At 44.7% G+C, this 13,859-nt stretch overlaps 1 protein-coding gene across 1 annotated transcript in view; it reads right to left on the reverse strand.

The window, feature by feature from the left end:
- The window catches only part of LOC141104982 (uncharacterized), a 65,308-nt gene that overhangs the window by 26,194 nt on the left and 25,255 nt on the right, over positions 1-13,859 (reverse strand). The window contains 1 exon segment of the mRNA XM_073594791.1: positions 3,685-4,200. Within this exon segment, the coding sequence (XP_073450892.1) occupies positions 3,685-4,200 (516 nt within the window).

Consider the following 13,859-nt stretch of genomic DNA (forward strand, 5'->3'; position numbering starts at 1 on the left):
GACATTCAGTATCATCTACATTACTCCCCACATCGATTGAGCAACACACTAACAAACTGTGGGTCACAGTTCTCACTTGCTGTTAGGGACACATTTCTGACCCTGGACACAGAGAGGTTTTATCCAAGGGCAAAAATGTATCTCTACCTGAAGGCCACCACTGGATGTGCCAATACAGGTGGATACATGTTTACAGCAGCGGACAGCCTTGGCTCTTTTCAGCCCATCACTCAGGTGTACAGGCTGAGCAGAGATTGGAACATCTGAGATCCCAGGTGAAGGTATTTGCAGTATACTTGCTGCACCATGGTCATGTAGGATGTTACATAGTAGGTGAGGTTGAAAAAAGACACAAGTCCAACCTATGTGTGTGATTATATGTCAGTATTACATTGTATATCCCTGTATGTTGCGGTCATTTAGGTGCTTATCTAATAGCTTTTTGAAACTATCGATGCTCCCCACTGAGACCACCGCCTGTGGAAGGGAATTCCACATTCTTGCCGCTCTTACAGTAAAGAACCCTCTACGTAGTTTAAGGTTAAACCTCTTTTCTTCTAATTTTAATGAGTGGCCACGAGTCTTGTTAAACTCTCTTCTGCGAAAAAGTTTTCTCCCTATTGTGGGGTCACCAGTACAGTATTTGTAAATTGAAATCATATCCCCTCTCAAGCGTCTCTTCTCCAGAGAGAATAAGTTCAGAGCTCGCAAACTTTCCTCATAACTAAGATCCTCCAGACCCTTTATTAGCTTTGTTGCCCTTCTTTGTACTCGCTCCATTTCCAGTACATCCTTCCTGAGGACTGGTGCCCAGAACTGGACAGCATACTCCAGGTGTGGCCGGACCAGAGTCTTGTAGAGCGGGAGAATTATCGTTTTATCTCTGGAGTTGATCCCCCTTTTAATGCATGCCAATATTCTGTTTGCTTTGTTAGCAGCAGCTTGGCATTGCATGTCATTGCTGAGCCTATTATCTACTAGGACCCCCAGGTCCTTTTCCATCCGAGATTCCCCCCAGAGGTTCTCCCCCCAGTGTATAGATTGCATTCAGATTTTTGCCACCCAAATGCATTATTTTACATTTTTCTACATTGAACCTCATTTGCCATGTAGTTGCCCACTTGCCATGTATGAATGAGACCCAACACTGGATTTTAGATAACCTTACTGTGCAAGTTGAGCAGCTGCAAGGGGCAACATACTGTGGTGGGTAGTAAATTCAGTGATTTATTTAAACCTTAAAAAAATGTGTCCTAAGAAATTTTATGAAATGTTTTAAGAGATGAAAAAATAAAAAATATTGTGCACTGCCTACCACAGGATGGCACCCTTTGCACCTGGTCAATATGGTTGGCTTTTATTCAGTCATAATGTAGTAAACCCAGCTTTTGAACTTGTACCTACAAGTAAGCCTATAATAACACTTACCTGTAGGTACAGTGAATATAAACTTGTGGTGTTTAGGAGATATTCACATGGAAAGCAGCCGATGATGTCACCGGTGCATGCACTCTAAAAGGACGGCATACCGCTTCGTTGTACTTCTGTGACCCTATTTTTAGCCGACAGCCAGCTATAGCCCGCTGTCAGCTGACATCGCTCAGCGGGTCCAGGCTGTGGAAAGATCCTAACTTTAAAGTCAGGATTCACCCAGATGCCTGGACCAGCAGCTCGCTCAGCCTCTCAATGAGCCGCAGAGACCCTGAGCCAGCCGCTCCTGCTCCCTCCGCAGCCTGGCATTCCAGTGAGCATGGGGGACGGCAGAGCCAGGGATGGACAGTCACCACTCTTTGCTCACTGAAGGCTGAGAACTGAGTAATCAGCGGTCTTTGATCGCTCCATTGTTAGTCGTAAGCCTCGTACACACGATCGGACTTCAAACAAACTTTTCCGAGGATTTCTGTTCAAAGGGCGTTGGCCGTGAACATGGTATGCATACACACGGCAGGACTTTTTCAGCCAACTTTTACCAAATCACGTGGTTTTTCAGCTCTTTACCGCCACCCTTTGGTCAACTTCTGTATTGTTGTCTGATCTTTTGCATTGGTTCTGAGCATGCGTGTTTGTACTTTGGACTAAAGGCCGATGGATTTGTGTGTACACATGATCGGACTAGCCGAACTAGGACTTTTGTTCCCGCCAAGTTTGTCTGTTTCCACAGCCAACATTTGTCCGATGGAGCGTACACACGGTCGGATGTTGCCTTAAAACAGGTAATTTGCATGTTTGTTTTCAAAAAGTCCGATCGTGTGTATGGGCCTTTAGAAGCAGCTGAGGACAGATACAACATTGGATCGATGCTCCATCCACCTAGGTAAGTATAATTAAAAAAAAAAAAACATCTCTTTTAAAAGGGAAAAAAACCCTCTCCCTCCTAAGAACCCTCCCTCCCAAAACAAAGATTCCCACTGAAAAATATCTCCCTCCCTGAAATATCTCCCCAAAAATTAAACTCCCCCCCTGTCTCCAAACCGACCCACCAAAGCAAAAATATCTCCCTCAGTCAACACCTTCTCCCCCAGCAAAGATTCCTAATTATCAAGAAAATCTCCCTTCATCCAATCAAACTCCCTCCCAGAAGCAAATCTCTGCCATTAACTCCCCCCCTTGTCGAAAAGCAAACCCACCCCCCCTTTCCTTAACCCCCGACCAAAAGAAACTCCCCAGGCTAGAATTCTCACTTCCTCCTTCCCAAAACAGAAAATTGATACCTCCCCACTTACCAGACCTCAGATTCAGCACGGCACAGAGGTAGGAAAACTTCTTCATCCCCAGTCTCCCTTCAGCTGTGTCATATGATACCTCGAGGAGAAGTCTAGGAGTTCCCTCAACCGTGCACTGTCAATTGCCGGCATCTGAGACCTCGCAGTCATTTCATGCTTTTCAGGGGGACCCCTTATTAAACTGAGGGGATGGGGCACAATAGAAGGGGGGCTGGCTGCTGCACTCCGAAACTCTGATTGCTTCTACTGTGCCGATGCTGAGGCTAAACAGTAGGGACACTATCTGGGCCTTTTGCCAGGATGCTCTGGGGGGGGATTGGAACACCCATGACCCCCCCCTTATCTACGCCTCTGCCGTGTGCAATACATACAAAATAAAATACAATTTTATACAGAACTTACACATTTCCTTTACACATTCATTCTACAAAGTTTTTAGAACCAGACCTGTAAGTGTTTGTGAAAACTTCCACCACAAAATGTACTCAGCCAATGAGAGGTAATGACTCCATTTTTATTTCAAAAAGGCCTAGAGGACCACATTTTAAGTGGTGGGGTTAACGTGTTTTGTCCTGGAAGACGACTTGAGAAAACAGACCTCTTTCAAGATTTTACACCACAAAATGTACTCAGCCAATGAGAGGTAATGACTCCATTTTTATTTTTCTCCTGCTATCAATGGCCAACACGGTACAACACTTCATCCATGTCTTTGGTGATCTCTGATCTCCTTATCAACTGTTTCTTCCATGATGAAGATCAGCCATGGAGTATATCTGAGGTGTATATCAGGGTGTGCTTCTTCCACACATGTCCAGCAACATTCATATACAAGACATTTCCCGCACTCACTATTACAAACTCGAGGGTTGTGTGGGACCCCTGATGTACAGGAAGACAGGACTTCACTGAGGAACAATTCCCTCACTCAGGACAGGAAAGTGGCTTCTTCTTTGAGTGCAATCTCTGATGTGCGTAAAGATTGGACTTCCTTGAAAAAAATTTCCCACACTCAGGACAGGAAAATGGCTTCTCCCCTGTGTGAGATCTCTGATGCCTGTCAAGATGGGACTTCTGTGAAAAACATTTCCCGCACTCAGGACAGGAAAGTGGCTTTTCCCCCGTGTGAGATCTCTGGTGTCTGTCAAGGTGGGACTTCAGTGAAAAAAATTTCCCACACTCAGGACAGGAAAATGGCTTCTCCCCTGTGTGAGATCTCTGATGTCTGTCAAGATTGGATTTCTGTGAAAAACATTTTCCGCACTCAGGACATGAATGTGGCTTTTCTCCCGTGTGCAATTTCTGATGTTTATAAAGACTGGACAAATCTGAAAAACATTTCCTGCACTCAGGACAGGAATAGGACTTCTCTCCCGTGTGCAATTTCTGATGTTTGTAAAGACTGGCCTTCTCTGAAAAACATTTCCCGCACTCAGAACACGAGTACGGCTTTTCCCCAGTGTGCAATCTCTTATGTCTGTGAAGGCTGGACATAAATGAAAAACATTTCCCGCACTCAGGACAGGTATATGGCTTCTCACCTGTGTGCAATCTATGATGTGCAACAAGTTGTGATTTTAGTAAAAAACGTTTCCCGCACTCAGTACAGGAAAACTGCTTCTCTCCTGTGTGCGATCTCTGATGTATGGAGAGATAAGACTTCTGTGAAAAACATTTCCCGCACTGAGGACAGTAATACGGCTTCTCGCCTGTGTGAGTTCTTTTATGTACTTTAAGATTGCATTTCAAATTGAAACACTTCCCGCACTCAGGACAGGGAAACCTCTTATCTGTTGGAGGGACGGCACCGCCCCTCACAGTCTGAGGTTCTTCAGGATAAGAGGAATATGATGGTCCGGCGCCGTCCCTCACAGTCTGAGGTTCCTCAGGATAAGAGGAATACGATGGTCCGGCACCGTCCCTCACAGTCTGAGGTTCCTCAGGATAAGAGGAATACGATGGTCCGGCACCGTCCCGCACAGTCTGAGGTTCCTCAGGATAAGAGGAATACGATGTTCCATCTACACTGTGTGGTGTCGGATGGACATTTGAGGTAGTCGGGTTTTCTCCTGGACTATACTGTGTGATGTCCTCATCTTCTACTTTACAGTCTGGAGACAAAGTGAGACAATCCTCTGAGGTTTTCCTCATCTCCCGTCCATCTACTAAAATAGAAATACAAAGATTATTACTAGACATGAGCAGATTGGTTCCCCTAAACCAGGACTCCGCCCACATCAGGCAGCTTTGTCTCTGAGGATCTTACAATTCCCCCCTCAAGGTAACTGGAACTGCCTCCTCCCAGCCACATACTACTCCTAAGGGTTCTGGGGACAGAAAACCATCTAAGGTTTGAGGTATGTCTTCCTCTGCTTCAATGCCTCCAAAACTGCCAGAATCCTCCTCCTCCCTCTCCTCTTGTGTGTTCTGTGGCATTGCAAAAATGGTGTCTGTATAAAGCGGGTCTTGAGAGGAAAGGAAGTCCTCCTCTTCCTCCCATTGATCTGCCTTGAGTGCCCTCTTCATAATGCCATGCAGAGTCTGCTCCAGCAGGAACACAACAGGGATTGTGTCACTGATGCATCTATTGTCATGACTCACCATCCGTGTGGCCTCCTGAAATGGTGACAGTACAGTGCATGCATCCTTTATGAGCAGCCATTGGCGTGGGGAAAAAAGCTGAGCCGGACTGAGCCTGTTGTTGTGCCATACTCACACAGGTATTCATTGACGGCCTTCTACTGCATGTGCCGCGCTGCAGCATTGCCAAAGTTGAGTTCCACCTGGTAGGCATGTCACAAATCAGGCGTTTTACGGGCAGGTGGAATTCCCGCTGAATTTTAGCAGACTGAGTACTGGCTGTGTATGACTGCCTGAAATGGCTACAGACTCTTCTGGCCTGCTTTAGCAGATCTTCCAACCCTGTGTACCTGCTTAAGAAACGCTGCGCCACCAAATTGAGGACATGTGCCAGGCATGGCATATGTGTCAACTTTCTCAGTCTAAGGGCGGACAGGAAATTAGTGCCATTATCGCACACCACCATTCCTGGCTCAAGCTGGCGTGGAGTGAACCACCTCTGGGCCTGTCCCTGCAGAGCTGAAAGAAGCTGTGCTGTGGTGTGGCTCCTGTCCCCTAGAAACACCAGCTGAAGCACCGCATGGCATCTTTTAGCCTGACTCATTGGATAGACCCTTGAATGCTTAGGGGGTACTTGTGGTTAATAGGACAATTCAGCAGAGGAGGGGGGGTGGAGCTAACAAATCTCACATCATCACCACTTGCTGTATGGAGACGTGGCGGCACAACAAGCTGCAGCACTGAGCCCTGTCCTCCATCCTTCTGAGTTGCAAGCCGAGTTACCCAGTGTGCCATGAATGAAATATAGCATCCCTGACCATGCTTGCTGGACCACGTGTCAGCAGTAATGTGGACCTTGTGGCTGACTGCCTTGCCCAATGATTCCACAAGATTGCCTTCCACGTGATGGTACAGAGCTGGAATTGCCTTACGTGAAAAGAAATAGCGACTGGGAACCTGCCATTGTGGTACAGCACATTCTGCAAATTCATAGAAGTGGGCAGAATCCACCAGACGGAAAGGCAGAAGTTGTAAAGCCAGCAGCTTTGACAAGCTTGAATTTAGACACTGGGCGTGTGGGTGGCAGTGACTATTTTTTTTCACTGCTATAGTTTACAGCTGGTGGTGTGCTGCAAGGACCTGGGACACCCTGCGCTATACCATCATCGCTGTCAGTGGAGGCTGCTGAGAGGTCATGAGCTATAGCAGGGGTAGACCTGAAAGGTGAGGAGCAGAATTGTTCCCCTTTTGTGTGGCTTTCAGGTGCTCTTGCCAACGGGCTAAGTGGGGGAGGTTAAATGCCTTGTTAAGCATGTGGTACCCAAATGGCCGGTGTTTTTGCCATACTTGAGGCAAAGTTTGATAATTTTGCAACAGTGCGTTTGGCTGCACATGTGCTAAAAAAGGGCCAGACAGCTGAGCTGAGGGAAGTGGGCTGGGAGATAAAAGCTCCACAATGTGATGGAGTAGAGTGGCTGCTCTATACTCTTCCATGATGGCTCCCTTGTTGGGGTTGTGCCTCACCCTCTGCTCTATCCGGCACCCAAGTCACGTCAGTGACCTCATCATCATCATCTCCTCCATCCTCATTACCACTGGAGACAACTTGGCAATACGCTGTGGCTGGAGTAACATGACTGCCAATTTGTGTATCAGTGTTCTCTCCTCTCGGTAGGCTCATGTTCCTGCCTTCCTCAACTTCAGAACCAACATCTGAATCAAGTAATGGCTGTGCATCGTCAAGGAGCAAGTGGCTGGTGCTGTGTTCAAATAATTCAGCTGACTCTTCCATGCCCGATGCTGGTGCTATGGCAGGAGGATCTGTGGACAAGGAGGCAGAAAAAGCCACTCTGGCAGCTGCAGGGGACTTCACACTAGTGTCTGCTTGGGTGACGGAGGATGAAGAGGATGAGGATGGTTTTGTAAGCCAGTCCACCACCTCCTCTGCATGCTGTGGCTGGATAGCGGGGGCAAACTCACTAAACAGAGGAAATTATGCCCGGCCTGAGGACGGACCACGTCCACCTTTGCCTGTGGACACATACTCTGCTGGCCCCCTCACAGTGCCATGGGAACCTCCGCCTCTCCTTGTTGTCCTCCCAGACATGATGGGGGGGTTATTTCCGAAATGTAATAGAAATGGGGAAATGTGTACTTGGTTGCACTTTAATAAATGGAAAGTGGTGTTTGGGGCACTTTAACTTGAGTACTCACTACACAGACACACTCATTGATACACTATAATATACTGCAGTACACGTACACTAACACAGTTCAATATACTACAGTAAACGTGAACTAACACACCTCAATATACTGCATTAAACGTGAACTAACACACCTCAATATACTGCAGTAAACGTACACTAACACAGTTCAATATACTGCAGTAAACGTGCACTAACGCACCTCAATATACTGCAGTAAACGTGCACAAACACACCTCAATATTCTGCTGTAAACATGCACTAACACACCTCAATATCCTGCAGTAAACGTGCACTAACGCACCTCAATATACTGCAGTAAACGTGCACTAACGCACCTTAATGTACTGCAGTAAACATGCACTAACACACTTCAATATACTGCAGTAAACTTGCACTAACAGTTTAATATACTGCTGTAAACATGCACTAACACACTTCAATATACTGAAGTAAACGTGCACTAACGCACCTCAATATACTGCAGTAAACGTGCACAAACACACCTCAATATTCTGCTGTAAACATGCACTAACACACCTCAATATCCTGCAGTAAACGTGCACTAACGCACATTAATATACTGCAGTAAAGGTGCACTAACGCACCTCAATATACTGCAGTAAAAGTGCACTAACAGAGTTGAATATACTGCAGTAAACGTGCACTAACGCACCTCAATATACTGCAGTAAAGGTACACAAACATAACTCAATATACTGCAGTAAACGTGCACTAAAGCACCTCAATATACTGCAGTAAACGTGCACTAACATAGGGCAATATACTACAGTAAACGTGCACTGAAGCACTTTAATATACTGCAGTAAACATGCACTAACACACCTCAATATACTGCAGTAAACGTGCACTAACACAGGGCAATATACTACAGTAAAGGTGGACTAACGCACCTCAATATACTGCAGTAAACGTACACAAACACACCTCAACATACTGCAGTAAACGTGCACCAACACACCTCAATATACTGCATTAAACGTGAACTAACACACCTCAATATACTGCAGTAAACGTACACTAACACAGTTCAATATACTGCAGTAAACGTGCACTAACGCACATCAATATACTGCAGTAAACGTGCACAAACACACCTCAATATTCTGCTGTAAACATGCACTAACACACCTCAATATCCTGCAGTAAACGTGCACTAACGCACCTCAATATACTGCAGTAAACGTGCACTAACGCACCTTAATGTACTGCAGTAAACATGCACTAACACACTTCAATATACTGCAGTAAACTTGCACTAACAGTTTAATATACTGCTGTAAACATGCACTAACACACTTCAATATACTGAAGTAAATGTGCACTAACGCACCTCAATATACTGCAGTAAACGTGCACAAACACACCTCAATATCCTGCAGTAAACGTGCACTAACGCACATTAATATACTGCAGTAAAGGTGCACTAACGCACCTCAATATACTGCAGTAAAAGTGCACTAACAGAGTTGAATATACTGCAGTAAACGTGCACTAACGCACCTCAATATACTGCAGTAAAGGTACACAAACATAACTCAATATACTGCAGTAAACGTGCACTAAAGCACCTCAATATACTGCAGTAAACGTGCACTAACATAGGGCAATATAATACAGTAAACGTGCACTGAAGCACTTTAATATACTGCAGTAAACATGCACTAACACACCTCAATATACTGCAGTAAACGTGCACTAACACAGGGCAATATACTACAGTAAAGGTGGACTAACGCACCTCAATATACTGCAGTAAACGTACACAAACACACCTCAACATACTGCAGTAAACGTGCACTAACACACCTCAATATACTGCAGTAAACGTGCACTAACACACCTTAATATGCTGCAGTAAACGTGCACTAACGCACCTCAATATAATGCAGTAAACGTGCACTAACACAGTTCAATATACTGCAGTAAACGTACCTCAATATACTGCAGTAAACGTGCACTAACGCACCTCAATATACTGCAGTAAATGTGCACTAACGCGCGTCAATATACTGCAGTAAACATGCACTAACACAGGGCAATATACTACAGTAAAGGTGGACTAACGCACCTCAATATACTGCAGTAAAGATGCACTAACGCACCTCAATATACTGCAGTAAACGTGCGCTAACACAGTTCAATATACTGCAGTAAACGTGCACTAACGCACCTCAATATACTGCAGTAAACGTGCACTAACGCACCTCAATATACTGCAGTAAACATGCACTAACACACTTCAATATATTGCAGTAAACGTACACTAACACAGTTTAATATACTGCCGTAAACGTGCACTAACGCACCTCAATATACTGCAGTAAACGTGTACTAACGCACCTCAATATACTGCAGTAAACGTGCACAAACACATTTCAATATACTGCAGTAAACGTGCACTAACACACCTCAATATACTGCAGTAAACGTGCGCTAACAGTTTAATATACTGCTGTAAACGTGCACTAACGCACCTCAATATACTGCAGTAAACGTGCACTAACACACCTCAATATACTGCAGTAACGTGCACTAACACACCTCAATATGCTGCAGTAAATGTGCACTAACGCACCTCAATATAATGCAGTAAACGTGCACTAACACAGTTCAATATACTGCAGTAAACGTACCTCAATATACTGCAGTAAACGTGCACTAACGCACCTCAATATACTGCAGTAAATGTGCACTAACGCACGTCAATATACTGCAGTAAACCTGCACTAACACAGGGCAATATACTACAGTAAACGTGCACTAACGCACCTCAATATACTGCAGTAAACATGCACTAACGCACCTCAATATACTGCAGTAAACGTGCACTAACACAGGAAAATATACTACAGTAAAGGTGAACTAACGCACCTCAATATACTGCAGTAAACGTGCACAAATGCACCTCAATATACTGCAGTAATCGTGCATTAACGCACCTCAATATACTGCAGTAAACGTGCACTAACACAGGGCAATATACTACAGTAAAAGTGCACTAACGCACCTTAATATACTGCAGTAAACGTGCACTAACACAGCTCAATATACTGCAGTAAACGTGCACTAACGCACGTCAATATACTGCAGTAAACATGCACTAACGCACCTCAATATACTGCAGTAAACGTGCACTAACACACTTCAATGTACTGCAGTAAACGTGCGCTAACAGTTTAATATACTGCTGTAAACGTGCACTAACGCACCTCAATATACTGCAGTAAACATGCACAGACACACCTCAATATACTGCAGTAAACGTGCACTAACACACTTCAATGTACTGCAGTAAACGTGCGCTAACACAGTTTAATATACTGCTGTAAACGTGCACTAACGCACCTCAATATACTGCAGTAAACATGCACAAACACACCTCAATATACTGCAGTAATCGTGCACTAACGCACCTCAATATACTGCAGTAAATGTGCACTAACACAGGGCAATATACTACAGTAAAGGTGCACTAACGCACCTTAATATACTGCAGTAAACGTGCACTAACACAGGAAAATATACTACAGTAAAGGTGAACTAACGCACCTCAATATACTGCAGTAAACGTGCACAAATGCACCTCAATATACTGCAGTAATCGTGCACTAACGCACCTCAATATACTGCAGTAAACGTGCACTAACACAGGGCAATATACTACAGTAAAAGTGCACTAACGCACCTTAATATACTGCAGTAAACGTGCACTAACACAGTTCAATATACTGCAGTAAACGTGCACTAACACACGTCAATATACTGCAGTAAACATGCACTAACGCACCTCAATATACTGCAGTAAACGTGCACTAACACACTTCAATGTACTGCAGTAAACGTGCGCTAACACAGTTTAATATACTGCTGTAAACGTGCACTAACGCACCTCAATATACTGCAGTAAACATGCACAAACACACCTCAATATACTGCAGTAAATGTGCAGTAACACACATCAATATACTGCAGTAAAGGTGTAAACGTGCCCTGAAACACTAAACTGACAGTAAGGTAAAAATGAACAGTCACACTACACTTTCACTATATTCACACTACACTGACACTCACTATAGCACAATGTCTAGTAGCATTGAACAGAGCCCTGTTCTTTCTCTCTCCGCGCTGATATCACACTGCAAAAGGCCACTCTGGGAAAGTAAACTTTTATAGAGGGGGTGGGTCTTTGAGCAATGATTTGGCACAGTCATCATTACTTTCTCCAATCATGGCTCTGACAGTGTTCTGTGCTCTAATTGGGCAAATCATTCATTGCTTCAGCCAATCAGGGCTTCCAATGCACTGTGTGGCATGCAATGCATTGTGGGGCGCTCGGCGGGCCAAACAATCGGTCGAACGCCCCGACAATTCGGGTGTTCGTTGAACGTGCTAACAGCCATTAATCAGCCCGAATTCATGCTCGGGCTGAACTGTTCGCCCAACACTACTTATATCACCCAGTCCCCGCCCTACTCTTCACCAATCAGTGAGCAGTATGGGTGGAGGAATGTATTTAGTGTTAATGACCCACCTGTGCTGATCTCTGTAGGAGTGTCCTCCTCTGTAAATGTCCCCGTTATTCCATCCTCCTTCATAGACTGCTGATCATCCCTCACATACGTCTCTTCTTCTGCTTTAACCTCAAATTCTATATCGATTGGATCTCCACTCTAAACCAAGAAAATGAGAGAAAATATCATCTGTAAAATATAACTTTACATACAAAATCCACACATCACCCCCATGAGTCCATGTTCGAGAGGCTCCGTACTACCAACCTTGTAATGGTGAGGGATGGTGTGACCTTCCAGTGTGGAATCCCGCGAATACAGAGGACGGGGACATCTCTCTGGTGGGTTGCTGTAGCTGGGTGACTCCACCATGGTATCCTGGTACAGATCTTTCTGTCCTTCAAGAAACTCTGACTCCTTCATCACCCTATCCTCATCATTCTCCTCTTTTATCTCTTCTTTAACATCAACTTTAGGATCTCTCAGGTTTCCCCTCTGAATATATATTAAAAATGACATCAATTGTAACAATACGGATAATGTACAGATCCTAATGACACTATCAGTGATTGTTCCTCATCTACCTGATGATGGTGAGGGATGGTGTGACCTTCCTGTGTGGAATCCCGGGAATACAGAGGACGGGGACATCTCTCTGGTGGGTTCCTGGTATTAGGTGGCCCCATCATGTCCTTGTGTCCTTCTGAAAGCTCCTCCATCAATCCATACTCCTCATCCTCCGCTTTATACTCTTCTTTAACAACAATATTATAGTCCTCGAGGTTTCCACTCTGAATATATAATAAAAACATTCATTGTAACAAACATGCTTGTAGATAAATCATAACTACCAATAATTGACAATCATCAACCTGATGATGGTGAGGGATGGTGTGATCTTCCTGTGTGGAATTCCGGGAATACAGAGGACGGGGACATCTCTCTGGTGGGTTCCCATTACTGGATCCATCTGTAGGAAACACACACACTGACTGAATACATTGTTTCTATGTGTTTATCAGATGATGGGGGATCTAGGTGGACCCTCCGTACTGCTCTCTCCTTTACAATAAAGTCTCCTCTTACCCGGTGATGTGAGGGGCGGCTGATTGTCCATCATGACGTCCTTCCCAGCACCGCTCATCTCTCCTGTCAGCAGCTCGATGATCTCTCTGGTGACTTCTAGAATCTTCTTTTTATTTCTCTATTCTATCAGGGAGGGAGGTGGAGGCAATGTGATGGTCATATGATCTCCAGACTTCACAGGAGGAAAACTCTAGATTTGAACACAAATAGTAAAATCAAATGACATTCCCAGAATCCTCCTCACCTCACTGATCAGGTTTCTCTTTATTTAAACCAAACTTCATACTGAGGTTTCTGATATTACATACAATGCAGGTCCAACAGCCCTACTTTAAAAGTGAGGAGGCCAGGGGTCGGCCCATATCCTGAGAGCATCAGGAAAAAGAGTCGGATAGAGAGATATTAGGAGGAGGCGCTGTGAGCTCAGTGTGATGTCATAGGATTCTCTGACTCTGATTGGAGGGACATTGGGAGGAGGAGCTGTGGGGGGTGCTGTGTGAGGTTTCTGTACAGAGAATCATTTCTCCCGGGTGCATCCCTCCTCTCCTAAACTGAAAGATGATCTTTGTCTTTGGGCTTTGTCAGGACACATCATATTCCTGTGATCTCCGTGTACTCCGGAGACTTTACTGATCACATTTTAGGATGAATATCTGAGATTCGGATCATTATGGGAAAATGCATTTTTATGACATGTACTACAAATGACATTTTCCCTCTCTCTTCTT

This window comes from Aquarana catesbeiana, linkage group LG08 (genome assembly GCF_042186555.1).
Source record: "Aquarana catesbeiana isolate 2022-GZ linkage group LG08, ASM4218655v1, whole genome shotgun sequence".
In the NCBI taxonomy this organism is placed as follows: Eukaryota; Metazoa; Chordata; class Amphibia; order Anura; family Ranidae; genus Aquarana; species Aquarana catesbeiana.